Below are 27238 nucleotides of genomic sequence, written 5' to 3' on the forward strand. Positions count from 1 at the left end.
GAAAAGTGAAGCCAGTGATGCTTTTGTATATCACGGTTCCATTAATTAAGTATAAAACAGGCAATTGTGACTGACGGTCTCAGTCATGCATGCAGTGTCCTCATATTTGAAATCCACCATGTGTCATATGTTAAATTAAAAACAAACAAACAAATAAAACCATACAAACAAAAAGTCCCTCAAACTCTAATCTACAGACTCGTGGGTGACATGACCATGTCACGGCTGCTATGTTCATCTTTAATACACATTCTGTCTCTCTCATATGTTTTAAGAACTTTTCTTTTACTTTGGTAGTACATTTAAATGACATAGAGATTAAAGTAGCACCAAAATTGTAACATTTACTGTTTTAGCACTAAAACACTGAAACTGTGCAATATAAATGAAGCCTTTATACACATCTGTAGTATTCCTTGATGCTTTGATATTAATGTAGTTTTGTTTAAATTTGTGGAAATCGTAAGGTTTACTATAATTACTTTTATGGTAGTATTGTAGTATAGTTGTGTCAGGAAGGGAACTGGGCGTAAAACTGCCAAATGAAAACATACAGACACGGGAGCAGCTCAGATTAGATTTGACTCTAACTGCCAACATGAAGATGAATTAAAGGCTTTAACGTTGCTTCATTTGGATAAAGGGTAATGCAGCTTGGGAGCCTTGAGAGTTGATATAAGTGTTGGCTCTTATATCGCTGATCCGAGTCAGTACCGAGGTCATCAAAAAGACGAATTCCCATTACTGGCCTGAGTGAGCGTCCGACAGCACTTGAACGCAGCAAGACGCGGTACTGCTTGGGCGTCATGACGTCAGCGGTCGTGCCTTTCCTTCCGTATTTCGCTGAACTTTGCCGTGAATGTTTACAACCGTGTCTTCCCGCGTCTTGGCTGAACAGCAAGTTAGCGAGCGCCGGCAGCTGTATGTGGCTCATTAGTGAGTGTGGACGATGATTAAAACGGAGAGAGTGCTGCATTTGAAAAGCTGCGTGGGGCGGAAGCTCCGAGTGGTCCGGGAACACTATCTGAGAGAGCGGGTCCCCTGCTGCAGCTCACTGTGTCAGGCCGACTGTGTAAATGGTAAAATCAGCAAAATGTCACATTCACAAAAACTGCTCTTTGTTTACTGCTATAGAAGAATCTAACGTTGCTGTTAACGCAGTGCTGGCAGGTAGGGGTTTGGGGCTGTACACAATCACATGAGGAAAATAACGTCATTTTTATTATATTATACTTTGCTTCACTGTAACATGAATCGTGAAATAGCAAAGTGCATACAGTATGACCCAAAGCTAGAATTACCTCGTATGACAGTTAAATGGCAAACCTGTGCACAGATAAGAGGCAAGGGTGCACCAGTCTGACTTTGTCTAAGATATAAAACCAAAAGGTATCAGATCGGTAGCTTGTGTGGGCAGAACAATGTTATGCGATATTCCTCACTGTGAGGAAGAAACTCTTTAGAGGCAGTCAGGATGCACTCAAAGATTCCTTTCCTGAAAAAGCATGTTTTTGTTTTCCCTAAATGTACTTGCACTAGTTAATTTTAGCTCAGAATCGTTATTGATCCGTGCTTTATGGTTATGACAGTTTCTTCTTTCACTGCTCTCAGTCTTAATGTAAGTGCACATCTTCATATGCATGTAATGCATGGAGTGGGGCTGATAAGAGACAGGTGAACTGGTGTAATATTAATCAAGTTGACACAACCAACAGTGCTATCGTAAGTTCAATAAAGTGTTCGTAGTAGTTGTTAAACCAGATATATTTAATGAGAACATGCAAGTGAGAGAGTAAAGCCAACAGGTTTGTAGAGCTTTTTAGTGACGTCCACTCACTTGACCACAGTTTGTTAGAAGCATTCAGAGAAAAGCTTTGAGCACAGCAGGTGTAAAAGGCCTGCAGGCTGCCAGCTCTTTAGCTGTTGGTTTCCTTCATGCTATGATCAGCTGGTGATCTGCTGCTGACAGTAGGGATGTAAACGCAGAACAGTGTAGAACTGGATTTGCTTTTTGAGTCTGGACTGCACTGATATGTGATCCAAATACTTGATAGGGTCATCTGTAGTAAAGAACAATCACTTAAGCTTTGTGCTGCTGTTTAGTGTTTGAGATGAGAATGATCAGCACTTTTATGAAATATCAATACGAGTTCAAAAGGTTTTTTCTGTGTATATTGTGTATATTGACTTCATCTTAATACAGATCTTCCTTGTGTTTGTAGGTTATACAGCGCCCTGAAAACATTGTGAGCAACACCTCATGTCTTTGCATTTTGCTTGGAAAATAGAAAATAGGTGCAACAATTTATTGAAATATCTGAAGACCTAAAAAGAAATCCATTGTATAAGACGTGCCAGGTTTATGTTTATATCAAGTTTTAGGCTAATAGTGCTGCAGATATCAGCCTGTTGGTGAAAAATACTATTTTATGAATGTCAGACTGCATTATCTGTGGCATTTTTCATAGATTCAGCTAAAGAAATTGGAAAAAGATGCAATTTATTTATTTATTTTTGCTGTGTTATAATGTCTAGATATAACCCTGGTTCATCCCTCGAGTTAGGTGTTTTTTTAATGAATGATTCATAGGTTAGGCTTAACAAATTAAAACTAAATGAAAATGTTTGGTATAATAACTGTGAATGAAAAACCATCAAGTGTCCAAAGAAAGACTTTTAGAAAGCCTGGAAAACTGCTGCGAGGCTGCTCACTGTTAATATGATGGGTCATAATCAAGATAGACTGCATTACAATAACTGGTACTGAAATATATCAAAGTAACAATAAATTTAGTTTTTGCCATATAATATGCTGATGAACATCTGGTGTGCAAATAAAGTAAAAACAAGTATTTCAAAGAGAGTGATGTGTAAGCACAATAAACTCTTTATATGGGACATTTTGGAAAATATTTAAACGCATTTCTCTGGATGTACGTCGATTCCTGTCATCTGTGCAACGTTTAGTAGGAAACAAGCAAATGTAAAAGAAGGATGCTTTTAAGTGTCTTTTAGCACAGTTGATAAAATTTCCAATAGGAAATCAAGCAAATAAAGAGCTGTAGAAAGAAGCCTTTATCGCTGAACATTGATCTTCCCAAACAGATGGAAAGCTGCTGCCCGGAGATTTGACCCACTATGTGGTGCCTGATGTTGCCGTCGTGGTCGACTACCTGGAGATCTTGGAGTTCAGAGAGCTGCAGGGCATCATCTTCACCCAGACTGCTTGCCAGGCTCTACAGAGCAAGAATCGCAGGTACAATTGTTTGGGGTTTTTTTGTTTTTGTTTTTTGTTTTTGGGGGTGGGGGGAGTTTACTGGGAAGGAAACAGGCCAGTACTGATGTTCTTTTTTGTTATTTGTGGCTTTGTTACATGGAAACTGTTTCAGTTCTTCATCATGTAGGTTTTGAACAGTCATGTAATGTTGAAGAACACATTGACCACTGAAATCAGTAAATGCTGATCCATCCCTCCTGGGTATGTGTCAGCCAGTCTCACAGGACTAACACAACCATTCACACTCGCATTTCTGCATTCACACCTATGGGCAATTTAGTGTTTCCAATTAACCTGTCACCACTAACTGCATGTCTTAAAATGCAGTTAGTGGTGATGTCATTAAAATGAATGCAACTTGTCTGCGTTGTTAACTATCCCCAAACACGGCACCTGCTTCCTGAAATGCTCAGAGTAGCTCATCTGCAACCAGTAACCAGCCGTGCTCAAAGTCTTTTAAACGACTTTCCTCCCCATTCTGATGCTCTTTTTGATTTTCTGTTTGAAATGTTGAGTTGCATTCATAATCAAGCTGTTAGCTGTGTGCCCAGCTTAACCTAGCTACACATGTCTGTAGACATTGACCAGGGGTCAGCCTCATTATATCAGAGCTCTGCTGACAAAGCTGAAAGAGACGCAGCCTGTGACTTGAAATATGTGTCCAGCATAAACATGCAGGAGCGCTTTGGACAAACTTGATGAGCACTGTAAATAAGAAGTCCCACGTGAACTCGGGTTTCAGTCCAGTTTATTCCTGATTTGTGCTCACACAGCCATTTTAGAGTGTTGCATCATTAATGTGATGAGGCTTCACTTTGATAGTGTTAGGTGGACATCTGGTGAAACATACAGAGTTGTCATACTGAATCACTACTTACTGTTTTCCATTGACTTTAACGTACACAGCAAAGAGAAAAAAGCTTCATCGTGGACTCTCTTTGCAGTTTCACTTTGCAGAATCGCTGAATTTTCTATACATCATCTATATTAACTCAACTAGTGATCGGGGCATTTGTAGGCCTTTATTTCTTATTTCATCTGTTTGATCAGTACAAGTGTTCATTTTTAGTGTGAAACAGCTACTACATGTACTCTGAAATGTGCCACGTTAAAGTTAGTGCAGTATAGTGTTCACACATAGTCAACATGTTTCAGAAAAAAGCAATCTGCTGCTTTAGTTCACCAACTGGGCTTTTATTGTGAAACTCAAAGGATAACAAAGCCAGGTGTCATCCTCTTTCAATAATTTCAGATCAGGATCTTATGTTTAGGTCTAATGCATATTATCTGACAGACAAGTCTTTGTTTTATTTTGATTTTTACAAACAAGAGTGAGTTTAAAAAATGAGCCAAAATGAACAAAGGAACATAAATTATGTTAGGAAAAGTCAACATACGTTGGTCTATTTTTTCTCCCTCGTGCTTCAGGGTTAACGTTCTCCTAACATCCCCACCATTCTCCCAAACTAATGAGAGGCTTTCTTGAGTGTAATTTATGATTTTATTGAATGTACTTGTTTTTGTAATGTGCGTTTGTGCAGATATTACAAGCGGCTGCAAACCCTTGTCAAAGACCCTCGACACGACTGCGTGCTGTTTGCCAATGAATTTCAGAAGTACTCTTACTGTCCACGAGAGAAGGGCGAGAGCCAGGAAAAATGGCAGACCAGGTCAGTGCTCATTATTTACCACACTCACTGAAGTGTACAGTCAAGTTGCTGCAGCACATGTAGCATAGAAATAGAGTCTATAGAGTCTTTTCCTTTCTCATTTTTTCCTCTTTGTCATGTTTTTTCTTCTACTTATACTTCTTTGACTTAATTTTGTTTTTCTGGGTCAAAGTGTGACGTTACATGTTTCACTAGGTGAAATTTGTAAATCTCATTAATTATAATGGAGATTATGCTAATAAAACATATTCAGTTCTTCAGTAAAGATGAAATACTTGCACCATGGGAAGTCCCCAATCTTGCCTATTGCAGCGTAACTAAGGGAGGATTCAGGGTCACTCAATCCAGCCCTAACTATAAATCAAAAAGGAAAGTTTTAATCCTAATCTTAATAGTGAGAGGGCGTCAGTCTCCCGTGTGCAAATAGGAAGCTGGTTCTACAAAAAAGGGCATGAAGGCTGATGCTCTGCCTCCCATTCTACTTTTGTAAACCCCACAAATAAGCCCGCAGCCTGAGAGTAAAGTGGGTGTGTAAAAGGGGTTTGATTATTCAAGACTTTTCTGTGTAAGAAGATTTTAAATTAAATTCTGGATTTAACAGGGAAGCCAGTATGGGAGAAATATGTTCTTTTGTTCTTGGACTGGATTAACTGAAGGTTTTTCAAATGATGCTTTTAGGACATCCTGATAATCATCCAATCACACAAAATGTCTTTGACTGCACCTGCTGACTACTTCTGCTCAGCAACTCTTGAAAGGAAATTGTGTTTCTAAAAATGTTAAGTCTCTGGGTTTAAAAAATATTTTGTGAAAGTGACATAAATGTATAGTTCACACGTGTGCAAAATTCATCTGGGAGATTTAAAAATGTAAACATTACATTTGAACTTTCTTTCAAATTGTGCAACAGGCCAGCGGTGCAGATGCATATGGCACTTAGAGCACACGTACTGGCTAAGATGTCAATCGAGCATTCATAGTGTTTTGTCCCAATAGGGGTTCAATGGGTAAAGGGGTCATTTTAACATTTTCAAAAATGTTTTTCCTCCACTTCAGGTAGAAAACAAGTGCAGGAACAAAGAAGTCAGGAGGACTTGTGAATGGCAGCTTAAAAGTGATTAATATTTATACCAGTTTAATAGAGAAAAGCACCAAAAGGATTTAATGAGTGTTTTTAATAATAGAGACTTGGTTGTAATGTTAATCACGATCTGACAAACTTTTATGTTGTGCCAAAAAATGAAGCTAGAAGTGCAGTGTGTTCTCATGAAATGTGTTTATTATATAGATAAGGCACTCAATTATTTATTTTTTATATTCTTTCTGTGGAAGCACCATTTGAATTACAAGTAGTGTGAAATCATAACTTCCACCTACAAAACAGCAAAAACTTAGTGGGATATGTTAAAGATCATTGCTTTAGTGGGCAATTTGCTTTCATGCATCTTATGCTAAACTTGTGAGTTCATTTAATGTGTGTGTGTGTGTGTGTGTGTGTGTGTGTGTGTGTGTGTGTGTGTGTGTGTGTGTGTAGGTGTGTGTACTCAGCTGCAGTGTGGTACTACAACCACCTGGCAGGAGTGATGAATATAGTGATGATCACTGAGGATCCTGAGGCCGTAGCTCAGTTCAGCAGCCTGACGTCTGGAGTGTACGTCATCTCCGTCCAGGTATATGAAATACCTTTATAATACCATCTACTCTATATCGGCTTCTTATATGTAGCCACCTTACAGGGATTTATCATCATGCATTTAGAGAAACACGTGGTTTGAACACCTAAAACTGAAAGTCAGCTCTTTGTGTTAAAGTCGTTGTGTTGGAGCCTATATGATGGAACAGTTGGTTGGTCTGTATTATTTCACTAATCTTCAGTGGGACTATTGTAGCATGTAGCAGGCATGGGTTTTTGAAACACTTACATTTTTGGCAGCAGTATTAGAACAGTCTCACTTAGAAGTGAAATTGGTGGTTGTTGTCAAACTTTCGGTCATTACACATGATTTCTTGGTTAAGTGACAAAATGTAAATATATGTGGCATTTAGTCTGTTTACATACGGAGAGCTGCACTTTGTTTTTCAATTCATGTCAGCCTAGCAAGCATGCTGTGGTTGTATAAAACACAGTGACAATGAGTCAGAAAACTATTAAACTAGTATGTAAATGAGAATTTCGCTAAAGGTGAAGGTCACAGCCTTGTTTGTAATTGCACTGATTGATCCGAGCTCTGTCAGAAAAAAACAGTTACACTTTTTACCTATTTGTCGATACACTGGTATCGCCATTTAAAATGGTCAATAAATGACAGTTAAAGTAAAGAAGAGAGGTTAGAAACAGCCTTTAGCCATGTTATGGGTATTGATATTATATGTTTGGCTTCACAGGTACTCTGCATCTTCCCTCTTGGCAACATGTTTGGAACGCCGCAAACACGAGTCGGTCCGAGAGTAAACTCATTGCTCAATAAGGACTGATATCAAGTCTGATGTTTATTTAAAGGAAAAAGAGCAGTACATGCTAGTAGCCGTGAAATTAATATTACATCGCTTTCTATTGTGATACATTTTTGATACATTGCTGCCAGATTTGTATATTTTTATCCAAACATACGTACCCGGGTATTTTTGAAAACGCAGATTTTTCTATGTGTTTGCGCCTTTCGTCCACACGTAAACGGCGTTTTCGGTCACTGAAAACAGAGATTTTCAACCAGAATTGGTAGAATTCATTTAAATTGGTTGGTTTCCTAAAATGGTCGTGGCGTTTAAGCACGGTCCAACAATTAACAACAGGGTTGAGGTTGTTGCTTTGGGAAGCCCATTCCAAAAACTCGCTTTATTTATTCTGAAACCAGTTCTTATATCTATTTAACTATTATTGTAATACTAATACTGAGGACGTCTAACTGTATCAAAAGGTTTAAGCATCTGGCTGTTGATTTGAGGTGAATTTGAAAGATTTTACTCTATTTCTCTTTCTCGAACCTGATAAGGTTAAGTGGAAGAGGATCCAAAACTTAGGCCCTTGAAGGGATGTTACTGGAACTAAGAAGGCCAACTGAAGTAATTTATTTCTTGACCTGTGTGTTTTTCCTTTGCCAGGATTATTTGCAAAGCTTCTGGTCAGATCTGCAGGCAGCCCATGAACTGTTTAGCTCCATTTCTCAGGCACAACAAGAGACAGAGGGCGACGATGGGGAGAAAGAGTTTCCCGAACATCTTCCCGCTGAAGTCCTGGAGGCTGGTATAAAGTCTGAACGTTACATTCAGGTAAAAATGTACCAACCTGTTGTTGGGTCTAACGCTCAAACCCCGCTGACTCAGCGCTTTCTTTTACTTGCTGCAAGGGGAGAAGCTCTTCATCTGATCTTAGCCCAACTCCAGCCTTCCCTCAAAGCCCTTTTATTAACTTCAGTGGTCACACAAACATCAACATTAATGATGCGACAGATAAGACACGCACATGTGAACGTGTGTCTCTGCAAGAGTGAACATGTGATGTGTGTGTATGTGAATGTGTCTCTGTGAGCATGTGATGTGATCAGTGATGTGTGTGTGTAGAAAACAGAGGTGAGCATTCATGCTAAAGATCTGATCATCTTGTGCAATGACAAACATATTGATCCACAATTCTCTAACTCCTGTTTTAAGTATACCGGATCTCTCTTTAAAACACGAGTTTAAAACAACTGCAGGAACAAAGTTTAAATATTTTAGTAGCTTTAAGCCTGTTCATTTTTCAGAGAAACTGCAGGTACCTTTAATACATATACTAATCTATACTAACGAAATACACTGATGAGTGTAGGGAGTGTGCTGAGGAGGTAGGAGTATTTGAGGGGCTGACGAATAAAGAAAATGAGATGAAGAGCAGGACTGTTATTGAATGAAGAAGATATGAACTGTCTCTAAGTTTTCTTGCAGTTTAATTTTAAAGGAGAGAGACAGAAAAAACACATCATTATTATTATTATTATTATTTTAAAAAGTCATAAAGGGATTGGCAAGTTACTTTCAGTGAGTCCCCAAGCAAAACATGGCTTAGTATTTGGGGTAGAGACCTTTGTTGCCAGTGGTAAGACTTTTCTTGGTATCAAGTGGAGTAGTCAGAGGGTGACGATGGGGAAAAAGAGTTTCCTGAGGCAGATGGACATCTGCGTCTAAAGGTCAAAGGTCACTCTTTCGAGGATGCCAATGTTCACATTTTGGACAGAGAGGACAGATGGTTTGAAAGAGGAGTGAAAGAAGCCATCTATGTCCACTGTGAGCGACCATCTTTGAACAGAGGCGGGGCTTACGACACCAACTCTCTGCCATCTATAATCCAGTTTTGAGATCCTTCCCAGACGCCTTAACGCCCACTCACATCCTGGGCCATCTGACCTCAGGAATTCGCATGATAAGGTGGGGCCAGGTTTCACAATGAACACACCCGAAACTCTGGCTGATTGGGACCCACACCCAGTTTCACACCTTGGCTCAGGTGATTAGAGGATCATCAGGGGGTCCTTTTGTCCCTCTGTGGGGGGTTACTCCCACTAGGTTTATATCTGGGACTCTCCACCATTTGACCTTAGAACTGAAGAAGCTTCTCGGATGAGAGGTGAAACGTCTTCAAGCAACTTAAAGAAGTCCAGACGCTTTTCTTTGCAAGCTCCTTTGACTACGATGACCTGGATGACTGAGAACCTTCACAGACAGTTTTTGGTTGATATTCTATCGCTCTCCATTAAATGAAACTAACATTAAAGAAATAACATGAATAATTGTTCTTTCTTTGTAACTGAGGAAACCTACAAATTCAGCAGTGATAATTATTTCCCCAACTGTACCTGAGCAGGTATGGAGATGTCACAAAGAGAAGGCAGTGGAGTTTTTCACCAGATTGTTTAACACAACCTCAGTGGCAGAAGAGTAAATGTCTTGTTTCATTCCTTTTTACTAGGGTACACTGAATGTTAACAAGCATCGGGCACAGAACGAGGCTTTCGTCAGGCCGAAGAACTTCTCAACCAAGAGCACAGGTGAAAACGCCTTACATTTTCAAAACAGGTGGAACAGACACATTAAACTTATATTTGCTAGACGTTTCTGATCTCTTCTCCCGACTTTGACCCCCCCCTATCCATCTTAGATCTGACTTGGGATGTGCTTGTGTATGGTCGAAAAAATCGAAACAGAGCGGTGCATGGGGACGAGGTTGTGGTGGAGTTGTTGCCCAAGAACGAGTGGAGAGGGAGGGACACAGCCCTGACTGATGGGGATGAAAAAACTGGAGAGGACAATGAGAGTACACCTCTGCCAACAGGTGGGAATGTTTGTACTCCATTCATTCACATTTGATTTATTTTTGTATTTAATGATATTTTGTGTATTATATTTTCTGTCTGATTTGCCTAAAATATGTTCAGGATATCTCACAAATAAGTAATGAAAACAATGAAGCATCTTGATCGAACCACATGAATGGTTCGATCCGTGGCTCCCCGAGTCTGCAAGCCGAGTATCTTTGGGAAAGATACTAACCCCAAGTTGCTCTCCGATGCATCCATTGGAGTATAGTGAGTGTGAATGTTGCTTAGTAAGCACTTAAACGCATAGAAGGAAGTGCTTGTGTGAATGGGGTGATTGGGTGAGAGTAGAAAAGAGCTGTATAAGAATTAGTCCATTCACCATTCTTGTTTATATCACCTGCATGAAGCAACATTATAAGAACATATTTGGGTGAAATAACATTTGGAAGCTATTTTCTGGACAGGCATTCACAATTAAACTTTTTTTAAAGTTGCTACTGATTTTTATTACAGTTCTGGTGTAATTTGGCGCAACTGAACCTCTTCTCCATGGTTCCATTCGTCAGGGAATAGCTTCTTGACAGCCACATTTCCAGAGATTCAAATAACGATGAAGTTTCGTCGAACAACTCAAGGGCCAAATGCATCTCTCAGGTTCTGTGTCACGTCTTTGCTGGTTTTTCCTGCTTTTTAATGACATGGCAGATATTGTTCATCTTCTGTAGAATTTTTTTTACGTCTGACACCTTTTCTTTCGTCCAATACAAAAGAAAGTTTTAAGTCTAGGAGACACAAATGGCAGGGAACGCATCCTGAGCTTCCACTAACATACAGTTCCCTTTACCAAACACAACAGAACAGAGACAGACGGGGCCCCGTAAGTTTGCCAGTGTAACCTCGCAAATGACAAAAGAGAGAAAGAAAGAAAAACACTAATTAATTAAGCACACAACTCAGGGCCCAGTATTCAAAAGGCGAGGAACACTCCTGCAACTATACACGTGGACTCGCACAAATAATCAATAATCTTTTCAGCTGTGGCAGACCTAGAACAGGGAGGGATAGTTCAGGTGCAAAAATACTGTTTTAGCTTGTCACACTTTTAATTTGGCTAACGGGAACACCCTGTGTTTTTACATAAAAAATATGCAACACATAAAATACATTTTAATCTAACTGGAGGCAATTGACCATTGTTAACCCTTCTTATTGTTATTATTTTTACACACGAGGTCCTAAGGACAAAAAACTTCCCCCCCCTGCGGGCGGTCAATCCTTCAAGCTCAGGTCCTCTACCAGAGGCCTGGGAGCTTGAGGGTCCTGCGCAGCATCTCTGCTGTTCCCAGGACTGCGCTCTTCTGGACAGAGATCTCAGATGTTGTTCCCGGGATCTGCTGGAGCCACTCGCCTAGCTTGGGAGTCACCGCACCGAGTGCTCAGGTTACCACGGGGACCACCGTTACCGTCACCTCCACATCTTCTCAAGCTCTTCTCTGAGCCCTTGGTACTCTAGCTTCTCATGTTCCTTCGTCCTGATGTTCCTGATGATTGCTAAATCTGTCACTACAGCCGTCTTCCTCTGCTTGTTCACCACCACTATGTCCGATTAGCCATCACCATTTTGTCCGTCTGTATCTGGAAGCCCCGAAGCATCTTAGCTCGGTCATTCTCCATCACACTAAGGGGCGTCTCCCGTTTTGACCTCGGGACTTCCAGGCCATACTCAGCACAGATATTCCCTTTATACTATGCCGGCCACTTGGTTATGGCGTTCCATGTATGTCTGCTAGCATCTTGCACCCTGTTGTTATGTGCTGGATTGTCTCAGGGGCATCTTTACGCTTGTATCTGGGGTCTTGACTGACTGGTCTGGTAGACCCCAGCCTCTATGGATCTTGTACTTATGGCTTCATGTGCTGCCATTATTAGTGCCTCTGTGCTCTATTTCAGTCCAGTCCAGCCACTGGTAGGATTTCTGGATGTGAGCTAGTTCTTTTATCTGTTGGTGGTACTGTGCAGGATCCTGTCCTTCCATGATGGTTCCTCTTCTTGCTCCTCTTTCTTGGGTTTCTGGTGCCTGAGGTATTCACTAAGCACACCTGAAGCCCCTACCAGTCAAAAGTGTGGACACGCCTTTTTTTTAGTGGTTTTTCTGTCATGGCCTGGTACTTCTACATAGTAGATTCTCACTGAAGGCATCAAAACTATGAATGAACACATATGTAATTATGTAGTACATATGTATATACCGGCTCCCCCCCAGTGCTGCGTTCTTTCTCCTCTGCTCTTCTCCCTGTACACTAACTGCTGCACCTCCACCCACCAGTCTGTCAAGCTAATCAAGTTTGCAGATGACACCACCGTTATTGGACTCATCTCGGACGGGGACGAGTCTGCCTACAGGAGGGAGGTTGAACGTCTGGTGTCTTGGTGCAGCCACAACAACCTGGTGCTGAATGCCCAGAAGACAGTGGAGATTATTGTGGACTTCAGGAAGCACACAGCCCCACTCCCCCCCATCATCCTGACTGACACCCCCATCACCTCTGTGGACTCATTCCGCTTCCTGGGTACCACCATCACCCAGGACCTGAAGTGGGAGCCTCCGTCACCTCCGTCATAAAGAAGGCTCAGCAGAGGATGTACTTCCTGAGGCAGCTGAAGAAATTCAACCTGCCAACACGGACGATGATGCAATTCTACACCGCAATCATCGAGTCCATCCTCACTTACTCCATAAATGTCTCTCTGTACTGATGTCTGACATTTAACCCCACAGGTCGTATTGTAGGGATCCTGCAGAGGAACTGGAGAGACTACGTGGTAACTTTCCCCACTAGGGATGGGATTCAGTCCCAGAGCAGGAATTCCCAGCGGATACTGACCATACCTTGGGACCAGCGTATTCCTAAAATCCGCATCAGTACTCAACAGGCTGAAGCTCTGCAGGTCTGACTTGACTTACATCTATAGGTTGATTTTATTTTCATGATGTACATTATGGCTTAGTCACATGAGTAAAAATAGGACGGCACCTGCCTTGTAACAAAGAAAAAACGCTGCTTTTCCAGTGATTGCAGTGAATATTTTGCATTCAGCGTTCAATTACAAGTAGTTACGGCAACCAACTGGTCGATCAAAGGTTGAGAATACAACACTGTCAACCTCTGGATGAACGCTTTCAAGGTGATTGCCTTGAAAAGCAGGACTCTATCTCCAGACCATCTTATCACCATTTGATTGGTGTTTTGCACCCTTTAAATAAAAGTAACTGACTGAGAGTAGTTGCAGAATTAGTCCCCGTCTTCCAAAGAAGCATTTCAAAGCCAACAATATTGCAAATTCATTGCACATAGCAACACCGATCTTGTTTGCGCTCCAGTCTCTAGTGTTACTATAGCATTATGCTTTTGTCTCATAGTGTGACCAGTGTTTACTAAGTGCTGTCTCATTTCTATCCCTGTCTTCTCATCCTCACCTAGGACCACAGAGTTGTGGTGCGCATTGATTCATGGGAAAGCACGTCATTCTATCCCAACGGCCATAGTGTACGGGTTTTGGGTCGAGCTGGAGAGCTTGAGACTGAGGTCCAGACCATCCTCCTAGAGAACTGCATCCTTATTCTTCCTTTCTCAGACGCACAGGTGAGAGCACCTACGTTAGAGATAAATTCAAGTTTTTACATCTCTAAAAGGCAAATTCCACAAGCCTATATAGTATGTTTCACCTTTCATATTTAGCTGTTGTGAACCCATCAGCAATTATTGTGAATATAAATATTATGATAAAATGTGATTTTTTTTGATGTCTATAAATTGCAATTAAACAGTTAAATTCAACCATAATTGACGCAAATGGTGGCAAATACCCATCTACACAGTTTGGAAATACTTTGGTGAGTAATTTGCTTCATCCTGTGTGATAAAACTTGCAGGATTCTAGTAAGTTAAGTAATTTCAGAAAATATGTTTTTGTTACTAATTCCCAGCTCTGGTTGTACTTTGGATGTAGGTTTTTGATTGTTAAGGATTAATAAGCTTCAGAATTGTCCAAAAACAGCTGGACATTATTAAAACATTATTACCAAATCACCAAGCAGTGAAAGAACCCTAGCAGCTCCATATACCAAAAGCTTGGGGAAAAAAAGAGTCTGGACTTTTTCTTGAAGATGTTTCACCTCTCATCTGAGAGGTTTCTTCAGTTCTAGGAGAAACTGGTGCAGAGTCCCAGATTTTAAGCCCTATGGGAGTGTCCCCCAGGAGAGATGGACCCCCTAATGATCCTCTACCTAATCACACGAGCCAAGGTGTGAAAATGGGTGTGGGTCACAATCAGCCAAGTATTCGGGTGAACCCACTGTGAATCCTAGCCCCACCCTATCATGTGATTTCCTGAGGTCAGATGGCCCAGGATGTGAGTGGAAGCGTCTGGGAAGGGATCTCAAAACTGGATTATAGATGGCAGACAGTTGGTGTCGTAAGCCGCTGCCTCTGTTCAAAGATGGTCGCTCACAGTGGACATAGATGCCTCTTTTACTTCTCTTTCAAACTATGTCTTCTGACAGCTGAGTCTTGTCTCATTTTAAGAGCTTCCTTTACATGTGTGTGTTCCCTCTTTTTTCCTTCAGGCTTAGAGGGAACATGTTCTGCCCGGTGGTGTAGGGTCCTGATTACTCAAAGTTTGTGTTCCAGAGGGTGATGGGAGTCAAACAGGAGGTACTGGTCCGTGTGTGTGGGCTTCCAGTAAACTTCATGTTGAGGTTTCCGTTCTCTTTAATGCGCACGGCAAAGTCCAGGAATGGCATACTGTTATCCTTTGTGTCTTCCCTGGTGAACTTTGTTTTTATCCACAGCGTTGATGTAAACAGTGAAGGATTCTACTTCCTGGGTTTTGATTTTGACCCATGTGTCATCAACATATCTGTACCAGTGGTTAGGTACTGTCCCTTTAAAAGAGCCAACAGCCTTTCTTTCCACCAGTTACTCCTAGACCTGAAGAAGCTTCTGACAGGTGAAACGTCTTCAAGGAACTTATAGAAGTTTGGACGCTTTTCTTTCCAAGCTCCTTAGACTACGATGACCTGGATGACTGAGAACCTTCACAGACTTATATGACCAAAAGGTTTGCAAGTTGACAGCTCGGTCCATAATAACCCTTAATGTGGTCACCCTACTGTCAGCTTACTTGGCTAAGCTCTTTCAGGACATTGGCCACCTGCTTGATAAGGGCACCTGTATGCATTTTCCCCTTCTCAACCTCATACCAGTGATACTGAGTGGGGTGAGGGAGGAGTAGCTGTCTCTCATTTTTATAGATCCCATACTGGCCCATCAGGCCATTGATGGCAGAACTAGCTTTTCTGTTCCACTACTGGCCATGACCATTGCCTTTGAACATTGACTTGGCGTGATTTTTTTCTTCCACATCCCAAATGGTCAGCACTCTGGGCGTGGCACACGAGTGGCTGATTTAAAATGAAGCAGGTCTCTCTCTGAGAGTCATTGTGAACATTCAGAATGCTAGATCACTTTCTACATGCTCATTTTATGAAGTATTTGAGAGATTCCTTACCCATCCCTAAACAGAGTATAGATATCGTTTAGGTTTTATCCGATACCGGTACTTTTGAAACTGTGCGGGTGCTTAAATGGTGCTCTAACCGTTGCTTCCTTCTCTCACCCCAACCGGTCGCAGCAGATGGCCCCGCCCCTCCCTGAGCCTGGTTCTGCCGGAGGTTTCTTCCTGTTAAACAGGAGTTTTTCCTTCCCACTGTCGCCAAAGTGCTGCTCATAGGGGGTCATATGATTGTTGGGTTTTTCTCTGTATCTATGAAGCGCCTTGAGGCGACTTTTGTTGTGATTTGGTGCTATATAAATAAAATTGAATTGAATTGAATTGCTTAAAGAATGGAGAACACAAACTTTGTCCAAAAACCTCTTATGTTTTTATTTTTAGCAGTCTCTTTTTTCTGCAAAATGATAACCAAGTTAGCCTTTTCTTTTGATACAACATACCTACTTTGTTTGGAACCGGTGAATAATGGAAAACATGTTTAGCTGTTTGTTTTTTTTGTAAAAAGATAACGGTGTTAGCTTTTTCTGCAGCTACAGGGCATGTATGGTATCACTCTATCAAACAAGAAGACAGTCGCATGTAACTACGACGGTGTTTGCTAGTTCACCTTACATGCATTAATGTAATAACGTGGTTAGCCTACTCAACGTAAATTACACACGAACAACATTAAGCTCCTCACGCAGAGAAGAACGGCTGCTGCTGCATCATCATCCGTCTGCTACACTGGCAGGGCTAGGGGCCAGGACTCTCCTCTTCGGGTTTTTGGGGGATGTTGCTAACTCCAGGTCCAATAACAGGCAACCCACCCGCAGCAGATGTGCTCGGTGTGAAGTCTCGCAGCAAGCTATCAAATACGATGCATTTCTCTGCTTTTAAAAAAACGCTATGCGTCGCCAGGTGTTTCATCGGATTTGAGGTGTTACCTCCTTTGACAGTATCACAGTATCACCTTAAAGCACTTGTTGCTGCTGAGTTTGCATATTTTGCTGTGAAGTACAGCCAGACTTTTGACCGCTTTGCCTTGGACATTTAATCTGTAGCTCTGCTCTCAAAGAACATACGTACCTGGACCCGCCTACTATCCTCGGAAACGTAAAATGATTGGCTAGAATCCAAAGTGTATGACATCTCAAGAAAAAAAAAAGCCACCCGTATCCGGTATACCCGCACCCAATGTTCCCTCTAATTTTTCATGTGTCTGAGCGAACACACAAACTCCCTGAGCGTCCCTTGGACCACTGTGAGCAACAGCAGACGTGTGCACTGTGGTGACGCCAGCATTGAATCCATGCAAGTTACATGTTTATTAAAATAATAAAATTACAGCATTTACATTTATGTTAGACTACTTTTAATTAACTATTTTAGCCCACTTACAATGAAAATTTAAAAAAACAAAACAAAAAAATCTTGTTCATGACCTGTGTAGCATGTTAACACTATTGGAAGTAAAAATAACTTGAACTCCAATTTTGAAAACACAAGTTTCTTTTGTTTTTTTTTCATAAAGCTCTGACTTGTATTATGAGTCTGTGGTCTGGGAGAGAGTCTGTAACTCTGTCTGCAAAATACAGTAAATAATGACCAATGTTGGGTAATTAATTATATAGTTACTTCTTCAAAAAAGTTACTGAGTTATGCAAACAACAAAGTTTTTTGCAGCTGTTTACCTAAAAATGCAGCCAAGGCGTTTTTTTAAATAAACATTTTAAATTATTTAGAGAACAATCATCAAATTGCATCAAATCTGATGCCACACAAATTATTTGTGCCACTCCAAAAATAATTTCTGTCAACTATGAGATGAAGGAGAACAACAGCCTGATACCTGCAGGCCTGACAGCAGCAGATGTGTCACTGCTGTAACACCTGTAACACTCAGCAGTCGCCTCATTGTTCTGACACACACTAAACGTCGCCACGCCGCTTTGCTCGCTAAAACACCAGTGTCGGCACATAAGGACGCTGTCAGAGCCTGTCAACGACATTGATTAGCTGCGTATATACGAATGTGAATCGCATTACTGGCTGGATCCCATACGGGAGCAGCCAGTCACTGACTAACACTGCAAAACAGACTTGTTAAAGTATTGATTTTAATTTCAATTCAGGTTAGATTTTTTTTTTTTTTGTGCGCAACGCAGATTTTCTGTGCGCAGAGACCGTGCCAGCAGTGCGCAATTGTGCACACACACAGCTTCGAGGGAACATTGCCGGTACCCATTCCTAACTCTGTTCCACATGTGTTATGTTTCCTTCAGGATTAGCTAAATAAGAGAGGATTATTTTCCATTTATTAAACTGCATTTAGCTACTCTTTCGTATCACATTTACTTTGGGAATGCACCAATTGGTCCACATCCTGTTTATGCAGGGCCCACTTTTAAACGGTAAATTGCTGAAAATGTAGCCATATATAGCGCTTTTCTGTGTCTTGCACTCCTTTGCATAGATTGAAGCATCTGTGTGTTCCTGTTTTGTTGAGTGCATCTGTCTGTGTGGCTGTTGAAGGCTACTGAGAGTGTGACCTTCACAGTTCACCAGAGGACCATCTATTACATTTGTTAGGTTATGCGTTTTTGATATTATTGCATCCTCACTGGCACACTCAGTCCTTAGTGTGGGCTTACCCTGCTCCATACCTTGTTAAGGATAAAGAACTTACAACCTGGAAGTAGATTATATCTCCCATAGTGAGATACAGAGAATGGTTGCTTACCAGGGTAACTCTGGTTTTCTGAAACCCAGGTGATGTTTGGTTTTCACCTCCAAACAATCGCAGTCAGAGATCAGGTGAAAGAGGAAAGAGCAGAGAGCGTCAAAATAAAAGGGAAATTATGGGAGCAAACACCAGAGTTTAACAATTGTTCATCACTAAATACAGTACAGATATTTTAATAAGGAGAGGTTATTTGAAAGAATGAAATTGATTTACTGATGAACAGAATTTAAACAGGTGATTTGCCGTTAGACTCAGATGGCCTATCTCAGCGGAACAGAACCCCGTCTGTGAAAAGAATTAGAGCAGGAGCCCCGAGAGCCTGGAAGCTGGTGGTGGAATGGTTGAATGGAGCATGAGTGATGAGATGAGGCGTGTACAAGGAAGAATAACCGAGGACACAGCATGAATGCTGATTGGCCTGGAGAAGGTGATTGGACTAGACCACTTCAGGAACGCCTTTAGCCACACCTCACCAGGTGTAGACAATCGGCAGTTAAACCTAGGCAACACCTGAAGACAACTGCATTTCCACTGTAAGGAGTGTAAGGGTTGCAATGGGCTGTAACAAAGGACAAGCACAGATGAGTCCACTATCATAGACTGGAACATCATTCATAACTTTTTATGTTATAAAGGGGGTGGCAGTAGAGCTTCTGTGATTGGTCACATCAGAGAGTGCTTGGTTATCAGAGAGTTACCATAGTAACCAAAGGTTTTAAAGATTGCAATATAGCTATTGTTGTCCAGAGGGGCCGATGGTGCGATATGGCAGCCTCGCTTCTGTCAGTCTGCCCCAGGGCAGCTGTGGCTACAACTGTAGCTGCCTCCACCAGTGTGTGAATGTGAGAGTGAATGAATAGTGGCATTGTAAAGCACTTTGGGTGCCTTGGAAAGCGCTATATAAATCCAATCCATTATTATTATTATTATTATTATCAAATCAACAAAATATTAAAGAATCATTAAATATGTGGAATAGTTCATTCTTTCCTTTTTTCATCAGTGGTTTACACACTGGCTTGCAGGCAAAATGTCACTGGTTCGATTGCAACCGGAGATACAAATCAGGGTTGTGCCTGGAAGGGCATCTGGTATAAAACTCTGCCGTATCAAAAGATGCTGAGCTATCAGGTGTGGTGACCCCTTGTGACACGGGAGCAACTGAAAGTGAAACACTGTTTTGCTTTGTCTTTGTGTAAAGTGTCCTTGAGTGTTTTGAAAGGCGCTTAATAAAATGTATTATTATTATTATTAATGTTTTGTATAGAATCATAACAAAATGTGAAAAGTTTAGCTGTGCCTGTCCGTCTGCCATCAGCTGAGAGAGATGCCGGTCAACTCTCTGGAGAAGCCGTGGACGGTAGACCCCTCTGAGGTGGCAGAGCGGCGGGATCTTAGGGACAGTCGCCTGGTGTTCAGCATCGATCCACGCGGCTGTGAAGATGTAGACGACACGCTGTCTGTACACAAGCTCCCCAACAGAAGGCTGGAGCTGGGAGTTCACATTGCTGATGTCACTCACTTTGTCAAAGAGGGTTCGCTCACAGACTTGGAGGCACGTTCAAGGTGAGGAACTGGTTGGAGTGGTTGGGTAGAGTAGGTGGGATATAAAAGGATAAAAGAAAATTACAGCATCTTGCATAAGTGTTCAGAGGAACTTTCAGAAGTACAAAGAGGCAAGAAAGTTGTTGCCTGAATTAATGTTGCATCAGCAGCATGCCTTGTAGCGCAATTATAAATAACACAGAGGGCCACCTTAAATAAGGCTCGTGTCTGATGTGAAGCATTAAGCCTTAAATGTCTATCATTTAATCACATGTAGAAGGACTTCACAGGGTCCATGATGGCTTTGAAAGTATCACTGGCACCAGGAATTGAACCAATGGTCAGCACGTTGTTGGTTCAATCCCTGGTGCCTTCGGGCTTCATGTTAAAGTCACCTTGCACAAAATACTTAACCCCCAAATTTCCCTGGATGCATCCGTTAGTGTGAGTGTGCATGTGAGAGAAAATGCTTAAAGGTATAGACTAACGCGCTGTATGAATATGTGTGCGAATGGACGAATGCTGGTCGTGCTAAAAGGTGGTTGGGGTTCTCACAGTAGAGAACTGCTACACACAGAACACAGTGGTCCATGTTGTTACGAAGAACTTGTGCTCATTTTGAGTACGATGCCATTAACAGGGCAGGGGAATGTTTCCGCTGTGGGAAAGCCTGAGTGATTTTCACTGTGGCCTTCATAAACATATATTACTACGGGACATGGCAGCCATACTTGTACACAACATTCAACCAGAAGGTCATGCAGCAAAAAAAGGAAAAATGAGTCCGCTTCCAACTAAATTAGTTTTATTCTACTGAGTGGTAGAAGTAAAGAACAGTGTGTCACACATCATTTGTTTTCAGATCCCCTTTGTACAGTTACGGGTGTCAGGAAAACACCGGAGGTCACATGATGGCATGTGACCTTGAGTACCTGATGTTAATGGTTTGTCTATAATTGGCTTTCAGTGCATCTTATTAATAAAGAGGATGATGATACAAGACAGTTGAACCACAGTAATAGAACAAGAAGATATTCATCTGTGTTTATGTCCAGATATATGCACATGTTCTGATTTATTTATTTATTTTGTGCTGTATTGTACAAATGAATAAAACTGAGTTTAAAATATCTGCAGTAAATGAAGTGAAGGTCGGGGCTGCAAAAGTAATGCTTGCACTTGATCTCCACAAATTTTCCTTCCTGGGAACATGCAGCGATGACACCATGTGACAGGGAAGCAGCCCAAAAAAATTTGTGTCACAGCTGAACGGCCGACAAATCTGCAGCAAATGCATTCTGCTGTCATCTCGGTGTAATCTCGCTATAATCCAAAATCTCTACGGAATTCTTTCAGCACCTTGTTGAGTCTTGGAAGTGAAGAAAGGAGTGTTCAGAAGGCAGAAGTGTCTAACCCAGTGCTAATAAAATGTATCTGATAAAGTGTAGTCTGCAGATAAATTAGTAAGAAGGTCCATGAAGTGCATGTCGTTTTTTAAAGGCAGCAGCAGCAGCAGCAGCAGCATGTACAGAAGATGATTGAGAGCCGAGTGAGGAGAGAAACTCCGTGTAGACTGTTAACAACGTGCACTTATAAAATAATACTGAAATCTTACTATATATTTTTTATGTTGTGATTTTTAATGTAGTTTTGGTCCTCTGCTTTCTCTCTGACTTACTCTAAAATTCCATTTTACATTTCATAGCTGTCCACAAAGCAGCGTGCAGATCACCCACCTGTCCAGCTCGCCTCCACACTTTAAAGAAGTAAATTAAAATCTCATGATTGTGGTTTGAAGCCTTAAATTCTATTTCAGAAAATGGGGAATATTTATTAAATCATAAGAAAAACATTTTGCTTATTTATTTCATCCTTCCTGACTTATTAATAAACAGAAGGATGAAAATGACAAAGGTGGAACAAACTCTGAATATTTAGTACTTATTTTCAAATTATGTCTCACTTTTGATTAGAAAGAAGATGATAAAGCTGCTGCTTTGATCTCATTGCCTTTTTATATTTATTATGTCACTTCTTAAGGGCTACAACCTACTACCTGGCAGACCGCAGGTACGACATGCTGCCTGCTATTCTCAGCGCAGACCTTTGCTCACTGCTGGGAGGTGCTGACAGGTTAGTAGACTTCCCATCACACGTTTCATTTTCATATGCTTAAAATGCATGCTAGTTGTGTAACTGACACTTTCAAATTCAGGTATGCAATGAGCGTGCTTTGGGAGCTTGACGCAGAATCCCTTGAAGTCCAAGAGGTCTGGTATGGTCGTACACTCATCCGCTCCTCCTATCAGCTCCACTACGAGCTGGCTCAGGCGCTCCTCAACGGAGAACAGGTTGAGGTAGCGGAACTGGCCAACCTGGGTCCTCAGGAAAAGGGTTCTAAGCTAGCTCAACTCACTGAGGCACTTGAGATGCTCACACATGTAGCCAGACATCTTCGGGCAAAGAGGGACAGAGGAGGAGCGCTGGAGCTGGAAGGAGTGGAGGTATGATTGGTTTCTTGTATCTTCATAGAGTATTTTGTGTGTTTTGGTAATGTGTGTACTTAACAGTAAGACTATATAAATAAAGACTGCAAACATTTAAGGTTCATGTTCTTAATTGAAAGCGTAAGCATGTTATAGCTGAGTGTCTAACCCTAACACATCGTCATTACTGACGTCTAACATACGACACAAAATGATTCAATGAATCTGAAGTGAATCAAACAAAGTAAACCGTGCACATAGCTTCAGTGGAGAGAAATCCATTCTGCACATTAAAAACTGGAACCACTATCTTTCTCGCACATTTCAGCTGCAGAAGATTCTCCCTTCTAAGCTTCTGTCTAAGTGAAAGTTTGACTTAACCTCTGTGTTTGGTCATTTTGTCAGATGACATCATGGTTAGAAAATTCAGTATCAGTCACCCCGAGACACTTCATACAGCCGAGGGGAGGAAATCAGGTCAAAAGACACCTGTGGAAAAGGGCCAGGGATTAATGATAACTAATGATTAAATGGAGATTGGTCTATAAACATGTAGTCAGTGATAATGATGACAAAGAGGTGATGATGATGTTCGGCGTCATCATGGGAATCCCCCAGCTGCCACGGTCTATTGCAGCATAACTAAGGGAGGATTCAGGGTCACCTGGTCCAGCCCTAACTATATGCTTTAGCAAAAAGGAAAGTTTGAAGCCTAATCTTGAAAGTAGAGATAGTGTCTGTCTCCTGAATCCAAACTGGAAGCTGGTTCCACAGAAGAGGGGCCTGAAAACTGAAGGCTCTGCCTCCCATTCTACTTTTAAATACTCTAGGAACAACAAGTAGGCCTGCAGAGCGAGAGCCAAGTGCTCTAGTAGGGTGATATGGTACTACAAGGTCATTAAGATAAGATGGGGCCTGATTATTTAAGACCTTGTATGTGAGGAGCAGGATTTTGAATTCTGGATTTAACAGGAAGCCAAAACAGGAGAAATCTGCTCTCTCTTTCTAGTCCCTGTCAGGACTCTTGCTGCAGCATTTTGGATCAGCTGAAGGCTTTTCAGGGAGTTTTTTGGACATCCTGATAATAATGAATTACAGTCGTCCAGCCTGGAAGTAATAAATGCATGAACTAGTTTTTCAGCGTCACTCTGAGACAGGATATTTCTAACTTTAGAGATGTTGCACAAATGGAAGAAAGCAGTCTTACATATTTGTTTAATATGTGCGTTGAACGACATGTCCTGGTCAAAAATGACTCCAAGGTTCCTCACAGCGTTACTGGAGGCCAAGGTAATGCCATCCAGAGTAAGAATCTGCTTAGAGACCATATTTCTAACATGTTCAGGACTCAGTACAATAACTGAATGAATTTAGACGCAGGAGTCTTCCAGGTCTTTATGTTTAGTTTGGTTTTTTGCTGTGTTATTTACTGAATTACAGATGGATACCATATATTTCTTTTCATCGATAATAAATTATAGTACGGTCTAATAGAGACGTTATTTTTAAAATCAGGCGTCTAAGCAGAACACGTTCCTCAGCAGAAAACATTTTATCAGAAAGTCATTTCAGTGAGAATATTGGAATAAAGAAACCAAGCACTCCACTGTGAAACCACTGACAGTTTTCACATTAGATCACAGCCATTTATCTACAGCGGCTGGTCGGCCATCTGTTAAAACCTCATATGGACAATTCCTGTTGTTCTATAAGATGCTCTCTAATAGGATGTCTTGGATTTATTTATTATTCAGTTATTGCATTCCTGTTATGGCTGTACGCACACAGAATATTGATATGAAGTAAAAATGATTCTCTCGGGTTGCTTCTGGGATAGTGGAAAAACCAATATATTTCTAAAAGTGTGTTTAATGATTGAGCTGCCACCCAAAAATCAAGTTCTTATCTTGACAAAGCTGGATTATTGACCGCTGGTGAAACATCTGTTGTCCTGAAGGATAAGGACAACAGATGTTTCATCTTGATCTATTATATAAAACGGCCAAAACTGTGTTCAAATCCAAACTTTCTGGCTTCTTTTGGTTCCTGCTGAAGTGCTTTGGGTCCCCTCAGTTCATCCTTAGTCTGAGAAAAGTTTTGTTCTCTCTTTAAGGCACATTTCCTTTGAGCTAACTTAAACTCTGATTGGCTGTCCACTATAAACAAAAAGCATGAACAGCAGATCGGTGGAGTTTCTGTGCCCATGAGCAGAGCTGTATGCCTGTTAGGGATATGTGTTCTTACTGGTATGATAGAGAGCTGAACGTAGGAAAGACAGTAGACTGTTTTCAGGTTGAGATTCATTCACATTTGGTTCTCCGTGCAGCATTTGTTCCGGTGGAATGGTGCATGTTCAACTGAGTTAAAGTAAACTGTAGTAAAATGTGGCCCACTGATGCATTTTCATATTCTTTTTCATTGAAGTCACGTTAGAAGCATTTTCCCTTTTCAGGTGGGTGCCCAGCTGGATGAGGAGAGGAACATTACGGCCCTGGTCCCTCGTCAGCCCCTGGAGGTCCATGAGACCGTGGCAGAGTGCATGATTTACGCCAACCACTGGGTGGCCCGCAAGATCCAGGAAGCTTTCCCCAACCAGGCCCTTCTAAGGTGTCACCCACCACCACAACAGGAGCTATTCAACCAGCTGGTGGACACTGCAAAGGCCAAAGGTTTCACCATTGACACCAGGTAATGTTTTTGACTGTTCAGTATAGAAACTGAGGAAATGCATATTGTAGTCCAACGCACATCATGTTCAGACACACAAGTGTGTGAACCTGAAATGTTTGATAACACGGGGACACACTCAGGTGTCACATGAGCAGTCAGACAAGAAGAAGACATGTTCCTTCAGCTCAGGTTGAGGTTGAAGCCAAATATGCTTCCAAACCAAAGACTAGAACATATGATGAAGCATATCTTGCCTTTGGCTTCAGCTTCACAACAGCTGTCGTGGCGAGGTCGGTCTCCCCGACAGAATTAGTTTCCCCTGCGTCGGGAGCACACGCTGGGCTGTCCAAATCACGGACAAACAGGATCCCACATTCTTGATTTTCAGTTCACAAACACTTCTTATAACGACTAACTACTCCTGAAACTTTGGAGGTTTTAGCTCTTTACACAGTAAAGTTACAGGATAAATATAATTATCAGGCAAAATGTCCTTCGTTTGTTAAAATAATCCCGTCTGATACCACGAGAGGACAATAAATATTTCATTTTCTGTTGTAACCCTTAAACTGAATGGTAATGTAACGACACTCAGGTTTCACTTTTTTACAAAACTAAAACATCACTACTTCCACGTCTGACTGTTTGTAATGGAGGCGGCGTAACCTGGATCCACACTCCGTGCCCAGCGAACGCTCGCCACGCAGGGGGAACACATGCTGTCGGCGATGCCGACCTCGGCACAACGCTGATCCTGCCGCAGTTTGTTCCCCGGTTCAAATCCCGGACAAACAGGATCCCACAGCTGTTTATGCTTTTAAACCCGTTTTGCACAGAGAGCAGTGTTGAATATTCTCACACGGGAACAAAACAAACAACTCAAATAATTAAAGATGGTTTGTTTTTCTGTTTTTTAAAAGAGGCAGTGATTTATTTAATTACAACCTGTAATCTATTACAGTTAACTTTTATTTGTTTAACTGTTTACAAAAGGTCTGAGGATCTGAGGCGTGGAATGAACTGCAATGGAGTTTGAAAACAAAATATGAATGTGCGGTTGGAGGATTGTGGGGGGGGGGGGGGTTAAACCAACAGCAGAACCGGTCCCAGGACAGGAGACATGGTGATGCAAGTAGCTTTGTGTCACTGACTGCTGAGATGAGAGGCCTCACTCATCCCTGGTTTCTGGCTCTGTTCCTTCAGGTCCAACAAGGCTTTAGCTGCCTCACTGGACCGAGCTGTGGACCCACAGGACCCCTTGGTGAACAGGTTGTTCAGAATGATGGCCACCACTGCTATGTCACAGGCTCTGTACTTCTCCACTGGTGCTCATCCTCAAGACCAATACTACCATTATGGTACGATACCGCTGCACAGCTTTTATTGGCTGCACTAGAGTTTCAGTGTGACTGTGGGTCAGTCCATCCATCACACGTCTGCACACACTTGTCCAACGTCTGTTGTTTGTGAAGAATTATTCGACTGAGAACTAGAAAGAAGGCTAACGTGCTGATATTTGCTTCGTTGTCGTAGGTCTGGCTCTGGATCGCTACACACACTTTACCTCACCCATCCGTCGGTACGCAGACATTGTCGTGCACCGCCTTCTTACCGCAGCCCTGCACATGCAGAGGGGCGTTGTATCTGGTAAAGCACCAGCCAGTAACAAAGAAGTGGAGGAAATGGCTCACCATGTCAACAGCAAGAACAGGGTCAGGGGTGTTTTATTGTTTGTGTTTTTCAATGATTCACCTCTTACTCTATTAACAGAAGCTGTGCTGACGTCTGTGTTTCATTTGCAGGCAGCACAGGCAGCCCAAATGCGATCCACAGCACTGTTTCAGTGTCTGTTTTTCAGAGAACGAGACCCTCAGACAGACCCGTGCTGTGTGGCTGACGCTGTTGTCTACTCCATTCGAGACAACGGTGTCTTGGTGTTTATCCCAGAGTAAGAACCTTCAGTCCTGTGTTTTGTTCTGCAGTCTTCTTCTTTTCCT

The 27238-nt window shown here is 41.7% G+C and overlaps 1 protein-coding gene across 2 annotated transcripts in view; it reads left to right on the plus strand.

Moving 5' to 3' along the window:
- The first annotated feature begins 812 nt into the window (after window positions 1–812).
- Window positions 813–27238, plus strand: part of dis3l (DIS3 like exosome 3'-5' exoribonuclease) — a 30104-nt gene continuing 3678 nt past the window's right edge. Inside the window, exons 1-16 of one of the 2 annotated variants that reach the window (XM_080301183.1) lie at window positions 813–1079; window positions 3106–3256; window positions 4819–4947; window positions 6482–6617; window positions 8050–8217; window positions 9893–9971; window positions 10082–10255; window positions 13021–13190; window positions 13724–13885; window positions 19859–20106; window positions 22126–22218; window positions 22301–22589; window positions 25024–25259; window positions 26445–26599; window positions 26775–26953; window positions 27044–27189. In XM_080301183.1, the coding sequence (XP_080157309.1) occupies window positions 950–1079; window positions 3106–3256; window positions 4819–4947; window positions 6482–6617; window positions 8050–8217; window positions 9893–9971; window positions 10082–10255; window positions 13021–13190; window positions 13724–13885; window positions 19859–20106; window positions 22126–22218; window positions 22301–22589; window positions 25024–25259; window positions 26445–26599; window positions 26775–26953; window positions 27044–27189 (2645 nt within the window). In that variant the 5' untranslated portion in view covers window positions 813–949. The remainder of the gene's footprint in view (window positions 1080–3105; window positions 3257–4818; window positions 4948–6481; window positions 6618–8049; window positions 8218–9892; window positions 9972–10081; window positions 10256–13020; window positions 13191–13723; window positions 13886–19858; window positions 20107–22125; window positions 22219–22300; window positions 22590–25023; window positions 25260–26444; window positions 26600–26774; window positions 26954–27043; window positions 27190–27238) is intronic. The other variant, XM_080301187.1, reaches the window with a different exon arrangement.

The sequence above is a fragment of the Astatotilapia calliptera genome, chromosome 1 (assembly GCF_964374335.1).
Source record: "Astatotilapia calliptera chromosome 1, fAstCal68.1, whole genome shotgun sequence".
NCBI classification, from domain to species: Eukaryota; Metazoa; Chordata; class Actinopteri; order Cichliformes; family Cichlidae; genus Astatotilapia; species Astatotilapia calliptera.